Source organism: Canis lupus, chromosome 16 (genome assembly GCF_048164855.1).
Source record: "Canis lupus baileyi chromosome 16, mCanLup2.hap1, whole genome shotgun sequence".
In the NCBI taxonomy this organism is placed as follows: Eukaryota; Metazoa; Chordata; class Mammalia; order Carnivora; family Canidae; genus Canis; species Canis lupus.
In genome coordinates this window covers 8,042,165-8,059,683 of record NC_132853.1, presented here as the reverse complement: position 1 = coordinate 8,059,683, position 17,519 = coordinate 8,042,165, and the positions used below count along the sequence as shown (strand labels likewise).

At 54.6% G+C, this 17,519-nt stretch overlaps 1 protein-coding gene across 2 annotated transcripts in view; it reads right to left on the bottom strand.

The window, feature by feature from the left end:
- The window catches only part of LAMC3 (laminin subunit gamma 3), a 58,783-nt gene that overhangs the window by 38,118 nt on the left and 3,146 nt on the right, over positions 1-17,519 (bottom strand). For both annotated transcript variants that reach the window (XM_072778363.1, XM_072778364.1), the window contains exons 2-3: positions 5,915-6,219; positions 2,059-2,189 (exon numbers count right to left, since the gene is read on the bottom strand). In XM_072778363.1, the coding sequence (XP_072634464.1) occupies positions 2,059-2,189; positions 5,915-6,219 (436 nt within the window). The remainder of the gene's footprint in view (positions 1-2,058; positions 2,190-5,914; positions 6,220-17,519) is intronic.

The following is a 17,519-nucleotide window of genomic DNA, read 5'->3' as shown; positions in this document are numbered from 1 at the left end:
CCCTAGGGAAGGAAGGAAATTCTTCTAGGCCATTGCGGGACTCAGGGCGCCGGCCCACCTGCCCCCCAGCCGGCTGCAGGCCCGAGGGTGGTCTGGCTGTGGCAGCTGGGGCCCAGATGTTCTCTGGCCCAAAGCCCCCGGACAGGAGGCGCTAGAGCTCGCCCTCCCCCACGTGGTCTGACCCAAACCCAGTGTGGGAGTGGAGGAGCCCTCCCAGACACCCCCACTTCCCCGTCACTCCCAGCCCAGCCTGGGCTGAAGAGTGCAGACACTGCAAGTGCAAGCTGGGCCCTCCGTTCCCTTTCTGAACCTCTCTACTTCTCTGAATAGTACCTGAGCGCCCCTGAATTCCAGAAGCCCCTTGCTTCCCACTCCCACAGGCCATCACCCCCAGAGCAGGCCAACTTCCCATCCCAGACAGCCTGTGGACCCACCAGCTAGCCCTCCCCGCCCGCCCTCCAAGGCCACTTTCTAACAATCTCTGTCTCTCTCTCCTCTCATCCTTCCCCATGCGATGCCGGGAGCTGGGGCCTTTTAAAACCACCCTGGCCAAACCCTTCAAAGGCTCCCCTCTGCCTGTGGGACACGGATGAATTCAGTCCACGGTCCTGGCCTATCTCCAGATGAGGCACACACCGGCCCTTCTGGCTGGGATGCCAGCCTCCCTCCACCTTGGCTGGGCCCCCGGCCACAGAGTAGTCGCCTCGACTGCCAGCACACCCTGCCCTGGCCCCGGCCTTGTTATTCCGGGGCATGCTGACATGCTTTTGGGAGAGTGATCTGACCACTGTTGGCCACCCCCTTGAGGTTGGGGCAGGAATCTCTGTCTTCCTCTTTCCTTTCCAAGAAGGAAGCCCCCATGTGTTCATGCTGAAGACACTGCTTACGCCTCCCCTGGTTCCACAGCCTGCCGTGTGCACACAGTACCTGCAGCCACATGGGAGACAGGCCAGGGAGGTGGAGCAAGACTGGGCCTCTGCCCTTTGGGCAGCCCCTGCTTCTTGGAGAGGAGACGCTTAACCAAACCAGAGCATGTACTGACCAACACCGGAGCAGCACATGGAGCCTGCACTGGGGACCCAGATGGCAGAGCCTGGCAGGTCCCCCAGGAGCAAGGGGCAGAAATCCAGCCCCTGCTCACTCGGGGCTCCTTCCAAGTAGTCAGCTGTGGGGCTTTGGAGTGGCCTGAGCTGTTCATCTGCACGGAAGTGCCTCAAAGTCTCATTAAAAATGTTTGGGTCCCCGTGAAGCTCTATCATACCCAAGGTCCCCAGGAGACTGGGGCAGAAGTGGGGTGAATGGACTTCATGCTTTGTAAAGTCAGGAGTGCTGCTAAAAGAAGTGAAGCTTTGAAAGCTTCAAGTCCTGCACCTGCCCACAGTCCCCCCTAACCAGCTTTACTGGGAGCAAGTGTACATCAGATAGAATGCCAGTCTGGGTGTAGGTGGGAGCCTGGACCACTGCCAGACACTCCTATAAGTGCCACTTCCTTTGTGGCATGAATGAGTGTACTTGGGCGCCTGGGGGAGCTCAGTCGGTGAAGCGTCTGCCTTTGGCTCAGGTCATGATCCTGAGATGGAGCCCCACATCGGGTTCCTGCTCAACGGGCAGCCTGCTTCTCTCCACACACTTGTATGCTCTCTTAACAAATAAATAAAATCTTTAAAAAAAAATGAGTGTACTTGTAGGATGCAAAAAGGAAAGAAAAAGTAAAAGAAAAAAGGGAAAGAGAGGAGGGAAGGAGGGGCAGGGACTGATCTGCAGGCAGGGGGATCAGCAGGTACAAAGGCCTAGCATATCCTGTACATGGTGGTGGAAACACAGCTGATGCAGGAAAAGTAGAAGCTGGTGATGCTGCTGGCCATGAAGGCCTCGAATGCCAGCCCCAGGGGACAGGATCCTGCCCTCACTCTCTCTCCTGCCGAGGCATCATGATGTGGCTTTTTCACCTTCCACGGCAGCCACTGGATGACCCCCATATGGCTGCTGCCTCCTGCCCCATGCCCAGAGTTCTGGGGTCCTGGGGTCCCAGGCCCCGCCATCCTACCTTTCACCTACCTGCCACCCACAGAGAAGTCGGACACAGCATAGTAGTAGGACTGCAGCACCTTTGGGTCCTTGAAGATGTCATCCCCAAATGTGTTGAGCCGATCCAGGGAGATGAGGAGCTCAGTGCTGGTGACCCACTCCTGAGGGGCGGGGGGTAAGGATGGAGGAAGGAAGGCATTAGTAGGCTCCTGAGTACTTGCTCTCACCCTATTCTGTGTGAAGGTCCAGCTGGCTGCCCTGGGAGGGGAGTGGGGTCTCCTAGGACCCAGGGACAAGCTTAGACAAATCTTATTAGATTTTAGATAAATCCCTGAGAACGGTGCAGAAATAAGGAGCCTGTGCTTTGGGATTGAGCCGGTCCAGGTGCCAGGCCACTTACTGGCTATGCAACTCTGGACAGTTACTCAATGTCTTGAAGGCTTGGTTTCCCCATCTGTAAAATGAAACAAGGGATTGTGCCAACCCCACAAGGGTGTTTAGAGGGTAGCCAACGTCAGCAGTGGGGCATGGGGTCTGGCACATGCTCAGTAAGTGGCCAGCCAAGGTGCTGGGGGACAGGGCTGAGGAAGCCCATCCTATAACTTGTCATGCTGGTCACTTAACCTCTCCCAACGGCTTCTGCACCCCCATCCTAGAGCTGAGCAGAAGGAGGACATGTCCCGGTGCCCAGCTGGGCCTGATGTGGGCAGGTCCCCAAATGCACAGACTCCTGCAGCAAGTCACCCGCCCCAGGTGACATCTGTCCCTACAAGAGCAGGGACTTGGGGCCCTTTGTTCTCTCGGCACCCCAGCCCCCAGGCTCTGGCTGGCTCGTCACAGGTGCTCAGTAAATACTTGCTGATCGCTGAATGACACCTTCCCCTGGAAGACCATGGCGGGGAGGAAGGGGAGAAGGCACGTGAAGGCTGACATTTTCATCTGCCTGCTGTTATAATCAGAGGTACACAGAGGCAGCTCCGGCTGAATTTTAATCAGCATTTTAATTCAGCCCAGGAGCTCCTGGTTTAGCAATCAGGCCCATCAGGGCTGAAACAAACTCTGGCAAAGTCTGTCTTTGGGCCCCAGCATGACGCAGGCCAGCGGGACTCTGCTGCTCCCTCTAAGCTCAGTGGCTCAGTCAACCCACTGCCAGGGCCTGGGGCCTCTGCCCAAGGATGTCTTTGCTGGGGAGGGAGGGTCCAGCACCTGAAATACTTCAGCGGAAGCCTCAGCACTGAGCAGGGCTTATAAGTGCTCCGACACCCCGCAAATCACCTGGCAAATGTCAGTGCCTTCAGGGATCTGGTTAAAATGCAGCCTCTGATGGAGAGGTCAGGGGTGGGGCCTGGGCTTCTGCACTTCTAGCAAATGCCCAGGTGGTGTGGATGCGGCAGGTCCCTGGGTCAGCTGACAACAAAGAGCTGGTGCCTGGGGCTGGAGAGTGTGCACAGTTGGGGGCTGGCGAGAGAAGGGGAATTGGTTCTCTCAGCCCAAGTCGTATGAGGCACTCCCCGATGCCGTAAAGGTCATTTTAGGGCAAACCACATCTGTGACGTACGACGGGCTTTTGCAGCTTGTGATGGCCCCAGCTAAAACCACGGATGGGGTCTTGGGTGGACTTTGCACAGACCTGCGGTCTGGGATGTGGCATTAAGATGCAGGAGGCAGGGAGCCCCTGCTCCGGCCAGCACCCTACAGCAGAGACGCTCAGGTGGCCACTCGGATCTGGTAGCTGGATTCTGCTTCATGGGGAACAGAGGGACCCAAGACCCAGCAGCCACGCACCCACGTCTTTCATTACTTCTCACCCTGAAATGCTCCAAGTCCTCAGAGGAAGCACCTTCCCAGAGCTGCCAGGAGGGGAGGACAGAAGGGCAAGATGGACTTGCCTTTCATCTGTCCGCTTCCCCCTGGGAGCAGAGGAGGGTAGGGGGCAGCATTTCTGAAAACACTGCTTCTCTGTTGGGGACAATGTCTAGCACATATGAGACAGCAAGTCAGAGAGGGGCCTTAGCCTGAGCCTCTGCTCCGGGGTGATGGCTCAGACCCAGGAATGGGGGGTCTGGCCCTCTGCTCATCTTCAGATGACCTTGGCTAATAATTTGTAATCTACAGAGTCTGGAGCCCTGTGGGGAAGAAATTGTCATTTTAAACAGAATCATGATGATGACGTGACCATTTTGAATGAGACAAGGAGGGCTGGGCATCTGGACGTGTGATTCTGTACCTTGAAGGATTAGCCTTGCCCAAAGAGAGGTCAGGCCTTTGCCCCCTGCTCCTGGGAGGTCACTTCTAAGCCCCCAGAACACCCTGCTTGAGAAGAGTGTCTTTTTTCACCTGCGGTCTTGGGTCACTCCAGTCTATGCTAACAACTGGTTTAGGGGGTGCCTCGGGCCACATGGGATCAGCTTGCCCTCTAGGGGAGCTGATGACGGTCACAGTCAGCCGTGCAGGCCATCAGCCACGTCTATGTGACCAACTCCAGGGTACAGGGTATAGGGGAGCCTCCCTGTTGGCAATACTCTGCACATTGTCACATCGTTGCTGGGAGAAATAAGTGCTGTCGCCATGAATCTACCAGGATCGGACAACGGGAAGCTCCACATCCGGTCCTCCCTGGACCCTGCTCCAGGCACCTCTGGTCCGTTTTGAGTTTCACGGATTTCTTGAGTTCTGTGAGTCCTTCGAGAGAATCACTAGACTTGAGGGAGGTCCTGGCGACCCCGAACCAGCCCTGGCAGGGACACAATTTCTTTCTGGGCCTAAGTGTTCCCTCTAGAAATAAACAGGAATTCTGACCCTTGCCCCCTCGTTATCGCTGACTGGCAAAGGGAACGTTCTGAACCTGTCAAGGGAAGGGATGGCTGTCTTTCTCAGCACAGGAAACTCTGGGAAGTAGACTAGAGGGCTGTCCAGTGCCCAGAAACATCGCACAGACCCCCACATCTGTAGGTGAAAGGTCACTGACACACAGGAATAAGGACGTGCCTGGGTGCCAAAACTGGTAGGGCCACAAGCCTGGGCAGACGTGGGTGGGCTGGACAGGGGGGCCTGTGTGAATGGACACAGCTACAAGCCTGCTATTCTTTCTTGGCCATGAGGACGAGAAGGGTAAGCCACCTCGAGCTCTTCCCTGAAAAGTGTGATTGAGCACCTCTTACGTGCCAAGCACTGTGCTGGCGGTGTTTGAGTTGACTGCTGACACCAAGCAGTTTAAATGAAAATTCATTAAAATGAAACCAGACTTAAAAATTGAGTTCCTCGGTCATGCCAGTCTCATTCCTAGCACTCTAGACATGTGGGTAGTGGCCACCACCCTGGAGGGCACAGCCAGACACCATTTCTGTCACTGCAGGACGTTCTGGAGAGCGCAGTGCCAGCTTAAAGCACAGAACCAGGACTGCGATTCCTAAACTTATGTTCTTTTCTCGTTTCTCATTTTATCATCATAAAAACCCTTGGGGACACAGAGGAAGGAAGCAAGGCCCTCCGAAGGGTGTTCTAGAAGGTTCTAGAAAGAGCCCCAGTAAGGAGTCAGGACACTCAGGATCTGGTCTGGGCCCTTCCACGAACTCATGTGTGGCCCTGGGAAACAGTCTCTGCCATCCAGGCCTCCGCCTCCCCACCCAAGTCAGGAAGGGGCCAGGAGAGCTGGTGGCTGTCACAGGGCCCCCGGGAGCCCCAGGGCTCTGCTGCTGCAGGCTGCGCAGGGGTTCCTGCATCAACCTCACTGTCGGCATCTACAACACGTTGAGACGCCACCAAGGCCTCTGTTGTTTGAGGTCTGAAAACTGTGGCATCCCATAGGAAGCCCTGCGTCCTCCCACTTTTTCCTGCGCTCCCCCAGTCCTGGGGACCCAACCCACCAAGCCCGCTCCTCTCTGACCTGCAATACAGGGCTCTCCTCGAAGTTGTAAGCGCTGGGCCGGCCCTCCAGGGTGGAGAAGGCCACGTTGCCACCGCTCAGTGGGGAGATGTCACTGAACTCCGAGGTGCAGAAGGCCACCCGCTCGTCATCGCCAGGGCGCAGGTACTGACCCTCGGGCCTGCCGTAGGTCTTCTGGCAGGAGGCACTGTAGTACTGGTAGGGCTCCCATGGGCCGCCAGCACGTGTGCGCTTGTAGATGGCAAAGCTCTCGGGGCGGCTGGTGTGGAACTTCAGCCTCACGTAGGTGATCTCGTAAGCTTTCCCTGCAGCAGGAAGGCAGGGACCCATTTTACAGCAGGGAAGGGAGGGTCAGAGTCCTGGCGCAAGGACAGTGGGAGGGCGGCCTTGTGTAAACTCTCTTGGGTGGGAGGTTAGAGGCTGTCTAGAGCGCCGTGCTTGCAGTGCCATGATCAATGAGCGATGCCTGTCAGGGGCACCGGACCCAGAGGGAGAGCTTCCTGGGTACCTGCCATCCCTTGCTTCGGCCACCTTGCCTCCCTGCATGGGAACCTGCATTGTCAGACCCCTGATGGGCAGCCAACTCTTTTTGCTCAAATATCTCTAGCAACAGCATGTTGCCACATCCTGAAGAAGGCTGCTTTACCATTAGAAAGTTATTTCTTTTACTACACCCCAGCAAAGCCAATCCTTCCACCTGTGTCTTTGGGCTCATTCCTCTCCAGTGACTTCACACCTTTGGAGTCTAGAGACACCCTGTTCCAACTCCCCTAAGCCCCAGTGCGACCCTCCCAGGACCCTCTATTCTTCCAGTGTCCATCTAATGTCTCTTTTGGTCCAAATTTCTCAAGAGAAGTCTGCATCTGCTTGGCTCCACGGCCTCACCTCCCAACTTGGCCTGCAGTCCACTGCAATTCAGCTTCTCTGGGCTGCTCCACGGACACTGCTCTTGGAAAGCTCCCTCACCAACAGCCCTCCATGGCCACAGCCAGGGGCCTGGCAATTCCCCCAGGCTTCTGTGCAGCCCCCCTCTTGGGTCATGCTCCTGGGCTGCTCCTCAGACCCCTGCTCATCCCTCCCCCAGGGCCTCCTCTTCCAGTAGCTTGAACCCCACTCCCCTCTCCCACACTGCCGCTGCCCACACCAAGAGAATGGGGGAGCTTCCTTCCAGCTTGGGCCCCGCCCTGCCTTCCTCTCCACCAAGCCCAGCTCCCACCATCGTGTCCCAGGAGGAGCCACAACAATGAATTTAGATCCCCCACAGTGATTCTGAGCTGTGCTGGAGGCCGGGATGGGGAGGAAGGCTATGGGCAGGGAGCAGAGTGGGCAGGGAGGGAAGGGTCCCTACACCCTCATCGGAGCTCAGGGGGTGTCAGGGAGCAGTGCCACAAGAACGGAAGAACCAAGTAGTGCTGGGGGATGGGAAGCTATGGAAGAGGACTCTGGAAGAGGACTCGCTGGGAGCCCGAGGGGGACTGTTTCTGGGCTGGGGGGCTGGGCTGGGGGAGGCAGGGGGGGAGCCTCCACAGCTTGGTGAGCATCCCCCAGTCCTGCTTCTCCCCTCTTTTTTTTAAAGATTTTATTTATTTATTCATGAGAGACACACAGAGAGAGGCAGAGACAGAGGGAGAAGCAGGCTCCCTTCAGGGAGCCCGATGCAGGACTCGATCCCAAGACCCTGGGATCAAGCCCTGAGCCGAAGGCAGATGTTCAACCGCTGAGCCACCCAGGGGCCCTGAGCATCAGCCCCTCTAAAGCAAGAGCATGCATGTCTGCAAAACAGGCAAGACATCAAAGGCTGATTTGGAAGGTGAATGCTGACTGTTATACGCTCCTCGTCCCCTCTCCCCCGTTCATCACCGGAGAACCACCTGCTCATTAACCTGCATTCCCTCACTGGATGGAGCTCAGACCAGCACCTGGCCTTTCCTTTCTAGGCTCTGCCACCCTAGCACCTTGCAAAGTGCCCAGTGCCTGAGCAGGCACCACGAGTGTCTACACATATACAAACAGGTGAACAAATGGTCACCGGTCCTACCGTGGCTGGTAGCCTCTCGTCCCCAGGGCAGCATGAGACCCTCTGCTTCCTGTATCTGCTTTCTTCTCTCTGCCCTGGGGCCCAGATACCACCGGGGGCCTGGCCCTCGCCGCACCTCTGTCCCTGTCTGCAGTCTTCCTTACCAACCCAGGAGACATCACTTCAGTCTCCCCTGTTTAAGCATCTTGGTCACATGTAGGCACTGAAACTACAAAACTCAGAAGAAAATACAGGAGCAGATCTTTGTGACCTGGGCTGGGCAAAGGTTCCTTAGATGTGACACCAAAAGCCCAAGTGACAGAGATACGTTGGTCCTCATCGGAGTCAAAATTGTCTGTTTCTAAAGATGCTACTGAGAAAATGAAAACCCACAGGATGCGAGACGATATTTGCAAATTCATATCTCAGAAGGGATTTACCGAAACTATACAAACAACTCTTATAACTCAATAAAAGACAACCCAATTTTTTTATTTATTTATGATAGTCACACAAACAGAGAGAGAGAGAGAGGCAGAGACACAGGCAGAGGGAGAAGCAGACTCCATGCACCGGGAGCCCAACGTGGGATTCGATCCCAGGTCTCCAGGATCGCGCCCTGGGCCAAAGGCAGGTGCCAAACCGCTGCGCCACCCAGGGATCCCAAGACAATCCAATTTTAAAAAAATGAGCAAAGCATCTAAACAGACATCTCTCCAAAGAAGATACACAACTGGCCAATAAGCACATGAGAAGATGCCCAACATCATGAGCCAGAAGGGCAATGCAAATCAAAACCACCGTGAGACACCACTTCACTCCCCTAAGCTGGATATAATAAAAAAGACAGATAAAAACAAGTGCTGGCGAGGATGTGGAGAAACTGGAGCCCTCCTACACGGCTGCTGGGAATGCGAGATGGCGTGGCTGCCGTGGAACACAGCCCGGTGCTTCCTGCAAAGGCCAACACGGAATACGCAGGATGCAGCAGTTCCACCCCGAGGCTTGTGCGCAAGCAAAGAAGGGGAAACATGTGTCTGTGCAAACGCACACGGCTGTTCACAGCAGCATTACTCATAATATCCAAAGGCTGGAAACAACTCAAATGTTTGTCAACTGACACATGAATCAATAAAATGTGATATGTCACACGGCGGAATAGTGTTCAGCAATAAAAAGTAATGATGGTCTGGGACGCCTACGTGGCTCAACGGTTGAGAGTCTGCCTCTGGCTCAGGGCATGACTCTGGGGTCCTGGATCGAGTCCTGCATCAGGCTCCCACAGGGAGCCTGCTTCTCCCTCTGCCTGTGTCTCTGCCTCTCTGTGTGTCTCTCATGAATAAAAAAATCTTTAAGAAGTAATGATGTTCTGACATATGCTACAACGTGGATACATCTCGAAAACAGTAGGTCGAACGAAAGAGGCTAATCACAAAAGACTGCACATCATATGATTCCACTTATCTTGAGCATCCCAAGTAGGCGAACCCATAAAAACAGAGTAGATTAATTAGTGGTTGCCAGGGCCTGGTGGGAGGAGTGGAGGCTGGGGGGCAGACACAGCAAGCAGGTGCAGGGTTCCTTTTGGGGGTGATGCAAAGTTCCAAAGGCAACAGTGGGGATGGGGACACAATTCTATGAGCAGACTAAAATGCACTTACACTTTTAACGGGTGGACTGGGGATGCCTGGGTGGCTCAGTGGTTGAGCGTCTGCCTTTGGCTCAGGGTGTGATCCTGGGGTCCTGGGATTGAGTCCCATATTGGGCTCCTTGCAGGGAGCCTGTTTCTCCCTCTGCCTGCCTGTGTCTCTGCCTCTCTGTCTTTCATGAATAAATAAACAAAATCTTGAAAAAACAAAAACAAAAAACTAGACCTCACATCCATTAGGATGGCCATGATTCGAGACAAAAAAACACCTATTCACAAGTGATGGCGAGCAGGTGGAGAAACACAAGCCTTGTGCATGGTTTATGGGAGCATAGAATGGTGCATTCGCTATGAAAACGTCTGGCACTTCCTCAAAAAGGTGAAAAGGGAAGGACTCTATGATCCCGCAATTTGGGCACATACCCCAAAGAACTGAGAGCATGGTTTTGCACAGGCATCTGCACACCCGTGTTCATAGTGGCCCTATTCACCACAGCCAGAAAGTGGAAAGAAAACCCATGTGTCCATCCAGGGATAACAGACAAACCATGGTCCACCCACACCATGGAATAGCATCCGGCCTTGAAAAAGAAGGAAATCCAGACACATGTTACAACACGGATGGAACCCAGGGACATTGTGTGGAGTGAAGTAAGCCAGGAACCAAAGGACAGATACTACAATTCCACTTACGTTGGGTTCATAGTGATGGAGAAGGGAGTGGCGGGGGCCAGGGGCTGGTGGTGGGGGCAGTCCATGTCTAACAGGAACAGAGTTTCAGTTTAAGAGGGAAAAGTTCTGTGGGTAGATGGTGGTGACGGTTGCACAACAGTACAAGTGGTTAAGATGCTTAAGCTTCATTTTATGTCTATTTAACACAATAAAACAAAAAATAGGAAACATATCTACGTGCATCGGCCCTTTAGGAAGGCATTTTGGAGGCACGGATGAAGAGCCGTGGAAGTATCCCCTGCCTCTGGTGAAATCATCCCACTTTTGGGAATTCAAACGAGGAATGGAGACTAAATGCATGAAAACGTTCATCCAGGTGTTTTCTTAAAAGGAGAAACACAGGAATCATCAGCATCCAATAAATGGAAGGATATAAATTCACAGGATGACCAAAGCCGTAGAAAAACAGCTGGCAGTGAGCTTGTATGACACGGGGAAAGCTTAAGCCATAATGCTGAATTGAAAGACATAAGATCATACGTTCAGAATCATCAGATTATTATTTAAAAATCCCTGAAGAATAGACAGAAAAGAGAGACATCAAACGAGTCAGCGTGGTGTCCTCCGGGCAGAGGCCGCGAGTGGCATTTCTTCAACTGTTCTACATTTTCCTATTTTTCTTTCACAAAGCTTGTTCTAATTTAAAAACTGGAGAAAACACGTTTAAAAAAAATCCTTTTTTTTTTTTTTTTTGAAAAGCAACCGCCTTGCCATGTTCTGTTTCCAGTGTTTTTCAAAGTTCTGTTACGGCACAGCTTGGCACCGTAACTCCGAGTCCCTGAAAAGAAAGCATGTGTCATAAACCGAGTCAGTGTCTGGGGGCAGCCTGGTGGCCACGTCTGTTCCGAGGTTCAGGCTTCAGAGCCAGGCAGGGGCTTAGCCCAGATGTGCACTCACGGGAGCATGCGGGGTGGAGGCCGCAGCGGGTCCCACGGCCCAGACTCCTCTGTAAACATCTAGCAGCCAGACACATCGCGGGAGGGGAGCTTGGAGCCACTTAAAAGGTAGCTGGCAGCTAGAAGCGTGATCGGAAAAAGGCAGTCGCTGGGATTTCATGCAAAGAAGCAACATCACGCACTAGGAAGCACCACGGCTCTTCCTCTTCCTTGCCAAGCCAGGAGGTGAGAGGAGACACAGGAACATCACAGACACTCGGCAGGGACTTTTTGTTACAAGAGTTAATTAGAAGGGCCAAGAAAACAGCTTAATCCCAGCTTTGTGATGAAAAGGTTTCTGCCAAAGGCAACCCAAAAGCGGGGGGAGGAAGCAGCCCCAAGATCTTCTAAGCAGTGACAAGAATTAAATTCGCAGCCTCTACCCATACCCTTGCAAGCTCCGGGGGATGATGAGGCTTCAGGGTGATTAAGATAGGTGTGTTCCTGTTAGGAACGCTGGGCCAAAATGTCATTCCCAACTGTTAACAGGGACAACACTGCTTGGGAGCACATAGATCTGCCTCCTAGCAGCCCAATATGCTGTTCCCCCTACCTGAATGCTGTTCCCTCTCCTCCTCACCTGTCTGGCTCCCATGCGCCCCTGCTCATCCCTCTGGCTTAGCCCACGGACCACATACCCCAGCCTGAGTCCAGTGTGGAATGCCCTTCTTCCCACCTTTCCTGGCTCATGGCCACTCCCCCCTCATCAGTGCCCCCCCCCCCCCCCCAGCCTCCCTGGGCTTCTTCATCCAGTTCTCAAAAGATCTGCCCATCTGTTCCACTAGTTTGTGACCCTCTTGGGACAGGGCATGGGACTCCTTAGAGCTGAGCACAGTGCCCGGCACACAGTAGGTGCTCAATAAATGCTTGCCATATGAGCAAGTAAAGGTGTAGCATGATTTGTACCTTCAAGGAGTTTATGATCCAGTGAATGGGTTGAGGCAGGGAGGTCTGACAATGCCGCTGATATTTTGCAAGCCACAACCCCTGAATGCATCTGTTGTAGAACAGTCAGCATTTAGTAAGCACTTACTATGTGCCAGGCACCATGTTAAGTACATTACTCAGCACCTTAAGGCTAAGACCTCAAACAGTTGCATCACTGTGCCCGTCTTACTAACAGGGAGCCTGAGGCTTAGGCAGGAGAAAGGGCCTCGCTCAATGTCACGCAGAATCTAGCTATGTCTCTACTTGACTGCAGGCTTGTCTGCCCCCAGAGTTACGGCCTTGAACTAGGCCACCCTCGTTCAGGAATCTGTGGGTGCCCAGACACAAGGGGCTGCCCGGGAAGGAGGTGCTGGCACCCACGGAGACTGCGAGGCCACCCAAACCAGCACCAAGCACGTCCTCTCCAACCAGCTGGGGCATAAAGCCCATCAGGAATGACACCAGGGCGGTCACAAAACCAAGCCGCTCACATCCGGCACTGACAAGCAGAGTGCGCTCGGAACACAGCTTATTTTGGGAAAGTGGAAACAAAACAAAGCTCTTTAATTGGAGCCATCTGGGAAGCAGTGGCCCGGGGGTGGGGCTGGATGGGGCAGGGTGGGGAGCTGAGCTGGGAATGTGTGGGCGAAGCCACCCTGCCCACTGCGGGCATGAGAACCAGGAGAGCTGCTCCCAGCCTACAGGGGAACCACTTGGCCCTATCACAGTCATTCGCTGCTCCTGTCTTCCTCTCCCACCCCAGGTCTTGGCAATTTGGGGCACAGTGGGTCCGTGAGGAGCTAGGGAATCCCCATGAGCACAATGCCAGGTGCCATGGGAGCCTGGCTGGCTGAGAACTGGGCCCATCACGGTTCTCTTATCTTTGAACCAAGAGTCTACACCCTAAATATGAATCAAGATTGTCAAGCACACTAACCTGGAAAGAGCAAATAGTTTCATCTGATTGATTATTGCCTAGGGCTTTGTGTTAAGAAGGATTCTCAGGTCTGATCGGCCGATGTGACTGAAACGTACAAATGACCCATTTGCAAAGGGAGGCGGCAAGGCATTCAAGGCCACTGCAGTAAGTCCAGGAACAGAAGAGGAGCTCAGTGAAAATGGTGGAGAGGACGGCAAACATGAAGGCTATTCCAGAGAATGATCTAGTGATCTGGTGAGTGCTGAAGGCAAAGGAGGGAAGAATCACAGCTCACACCCAAATTTCTTGCCCTGGTGCATGGAGAGATGGGAGAAGGATGCCTTTCCTTTTTAATTTCCTTTTATTTTATTTTTTTTTAAGATCTTTTAAAATTTATTTATTCGAGAAACAGACAGAGAGAGAGGCAGAGACACAGGAAGAAGAAGCAGGCCCCATGCTGGAAGCCCGATGCGGGACTCGATCCTGAGTCTCCAGGATCATGCCCTGGGCTGAAGGCAGCACTAAACCATTGAGCCACCTGGGCTGCCCCTTTTTACTTTTAAATACACATAAAATTTGCCATCTCAACTTTTTTTTTTTTTTTTTTTTTAGAGAGAGAGAGAGAGCACACACATGAGAGTGAGTGGAGGGGGGAGGGAGAGAGAGAGAGAGAGAGAGAATCATAAACAGGCTCCACGTCCGGTGCAGAGCCCAACATTGGGCTCAATCTCATGACCCTGAGATGATGACCTGAGCTGAAATTAAGAGTTGGACACTTAGCCGACTGAGCCACCTACTTTTTTTTTTTTATTTTTTTTTTAATTTAAGTCACCTCTATGCCTAACACGGGGCTTGAACTCACAACCCTGAGATGGAGAGCTGCATGCTCTTCTGACTGGGCCAGCCAGGCACCCCATCTTACCCACGCTGAAGTACACAGGCCACCAGAAGTAAGTACATTCACACCGTTGCGCAGCCCTCACTTCCATCCACCTCCAGAATTCTCTTCACCTTGCCGAACTGAGAGTCCTCACCCCACGAACAACTTCCCACTCCCTCCCGTTCCCTGCCCCCGGCACCCACCATTCTACTTTCTGTCTCTAGAATTAGGGTGTTGTAAGGCCTCATATAAGTGAAATCACATGGCATTTGTCCTTCTCAGCATAACGTTCCTCCACGTAGCAGGTGCCAGAACCTCTCTCCTCTCCCAGGCTAATCGATAGTCCATTGCATGTATATCCCACGTTTTGCTTATTCGTTCATCTCTCCATGGACACTTGAGTTGCTTCTGCCCTGGCTATGGTGAGGAGTGCTGCAATGACTGGACCCTAGGTTTGAGGGCTGTGTGACATCCGAGGGCTGACATTCAGGAGGACCTTACCTGGTCAAGAGCTCAGGGGGAGAGACTAGGAGAGAGGTGCAGGGGGAAGTCCTGAATGTCCCCCTGGGATCCCCACAGGCACAGCCAGAGTACTTCTGATGGCGGGAGGGCAGGGGAAGAGAGGGGGAGGTGGCTGGAGCGGGATGGAGGGATGGGACCTTGGGGAGGGCTGGGGCCCCGGGAATGCCACAGCTTAGGAGTTCGGGATGTATCTGGAACACTGTCGAATCCTGTGCTCATGCACTGCTGCACTTGCTCCCTGGTTCCCAACAAGGGAACGTGCTGTGGCCATGAGGTGCTGGCATTCACATCTGCTCCACCCTTTACGTGCGTTGGGGCCTTGGGCAAAATACCTAACCTCCTGGGGCCTTAACTGGGCAAGTGACATGAACGAGGTGCCTCATCTGCCTTTCCTTTTTTAATTGCTTTGCAAAACGGGCATAACAACAGGGCTTAAGGAGTTAAAACACCTGCAAAGCACTGGGAACAGTTCTAGCACACACGTGGCATGTCCGAGGCTAAACACCCGCTGCTGTGCCCCTCATTCACCGCACCAACATTCAGCAAGCTGCCCCTGCGCAGGGCGTGGGGGGCCTGTGCCGAGCGCCATGGTGAGGCTGTGACGACAGGCATTCCCTCTGCATCCCAGAGCAAGGGATGGACACATGCCCAAACCCCAGTGCAGCACGACCCTCTGTGAAGGCAGGGGGTTGCCCAGAGGAGGGCCCCTCTAAGCTGAGGGGGGCTGACAGCGGCCTGCGCACTGCTGTATCCCGAGGGCCTGGCACAGAGCCTAGCACATAGTAGGTGCTCAACTGGACTTTGGGACTTCCGGCTCCTGCGAATCCGGTGGGTCCTGAGGAGCCCAGGCCAGGGGGAGGCGGCCAGGACCAGCTGGGCCCAGGGGCTGCGGGGTGGCTGCTTCTGTGCGCGGAGGCCAAGCAAGGCTGCTGCCCTGACCCTCGATCCGCGTAGAGCCCAGCGTTCCAGCCAGAACCTCCAGGGAGAAGGCAGGAGGCCGCAGCCCCCCGGCCCCAGCCCCGGCCAACGCAAACACGGCCGCCCACTCAAAAAGGAAGACGCCATGCAGCCAAAGCTCCGGACACCCAGCTGGCTCAGGGGCTTGGCAGGGCCCGGCAGGGGCCTCCTGACGTCCAGCCCCCATGGTCTCCCCCTGGTCCCCTCCGCTCCAGCCATCCAGGCCGCCAGGTCCAAGAACACACACAGCAATCTCCCCCTTGACCTGAAACGTCCTTTGCTCTTCTGTCAGCTTCCGCAGACACCGAGTATGTTCCCAGAGCATAAATCCTCATTCACATCATCCTGGGCTTCACCCGTCTCCTGGCAGGGCATACCCCAAGGCCAGCACAGCCGAGGCTCAGTCAACAGTGGGCAGCCAGCTGGACTGCAAAAGGCACAGAGAAGGCCTGCACACGAGCTGTGGGACCTGCAGTGAGAGAGAGGGCAGGCAAGAGCCCACCTGCTTTCTCCTGCAACCCCCCCCCCCACCGGACAGCTCAGCGCTCACTAGCTCAGGAACTCAAGGATTTTCCTGTTATTGCAGGAGATTCTCAGAAATCCAAGGAAGTGTTGGAGTGAGAAGGAAGATTCTCTCCACCCTCACCAAAAACCAAGGCTCAGACCAGCCTAACCCAGCAGCTTATCGTTCCCAAGTGCAGCACCATCTGGGCAGGACCCCAGGGCCTGCCAAGTACTGTCTGTGTGACCCTGGACAATAGACTTTACTTTGGGAGCCTCAGTTTCCCTGCCTGTAAAAGAACTCTGGCGGGGCTGGGGTTCTTAGCACTAGCGGGGAGCCCCACCAATAGTGTCTCTCATCCCTGCTGCCCAGGCACCTCCCCCAGCCTGCCCGCTGCCCTGGACCTCCGTGGAGGGCCAGGAGCCGCCAGACCCTGCTGCTGCCTTTCATCCCAGACAGGAAGGCTCAGCTTGGCGACTCTGGGATTTGGAACAGATGTCTGTGAGCTCACAGGGGGCTGGGAAAGCAGCGACCTCCATCCCGGGGCTGACCAGCCGCCCCTCCCTCCCCTGTCCCTCACCCTGCTCCCTCTAGGGGCCCCAGGCCAGAGCCAGCCACCCACTCTCTCCTCCCATGAGCCCCAAGGAGTGGGGGACCTGGGGAGCAGGAGACGGAGCCAGCAGAGGTGGCCACAGGACCCAGAGGGGAGGATGGGGGGCTCCGCTGGGAACACCCTGACCGCCCCAGACCTCTCCTTCCCCTGATTATGCAATCCACAGCTCAGCATGGAGCAAACCAAAGCTGAATGGAACACAAAATGGGCTGAATCTGGGGCCGCTATGGGTCTCTGGCACCCCCGGTGTGGAAACAGGGCCCAGGGGCAGGACATCTTTGGGGAGCCAGCTTGGCAGGCATTTCCCAATCCTTGGGTAGAGGCCATCCGCCAGGGAACTTCAGCCCTGAGTTGTTCTCAGCAGAGTGGCCTTGGCCGCACACAAGGACTGTCACAGCTCCTGTAAGCACGTGGCCAACCTGAGCTCATGGAGCCTGCACAACCAGCTGGGAGGTGGCCAGGCTTAGCCCTGTTTCACGGGGTGGGGACACGAGGGTACAAAGAGGTGGCAGCATTTGCCTAGTGAGTGGCTGAGCCATGCCTGCACCCAATGCTTGTTTTGTGATTTCTACTCTGTTCTGTCTCCCCAAGCAGGCAACCAAGGTCCTGAGCTGGGCCCAGAAACACAGGACGGAGGAGGGGACACTGCCATCCACTCATTCAGTCTTCTCTTCTTCATTCATACAAACACCCCAGAACCCCTCCTATATGCCTGGTGCCGCACAAGGTGACAGAAAGAACGCTGGCTCAGGGTAAGGTGTGTGTGTGTGTGTGTGTGTGTGAATGCTTGAGTGCAACTGTATGAGTGAGTTTAAGTGAGTGTGCAAGTGAGTGTGTGGGTTTGTGAGGATGAATATGTGAGTGAGTAGATGTGCGTGAATGTGTGAGTGTAAATGAATGAGGGTGAACGTGACTATAAGTAGATGTGTGAGGGTGAGTATGTGGACATCACT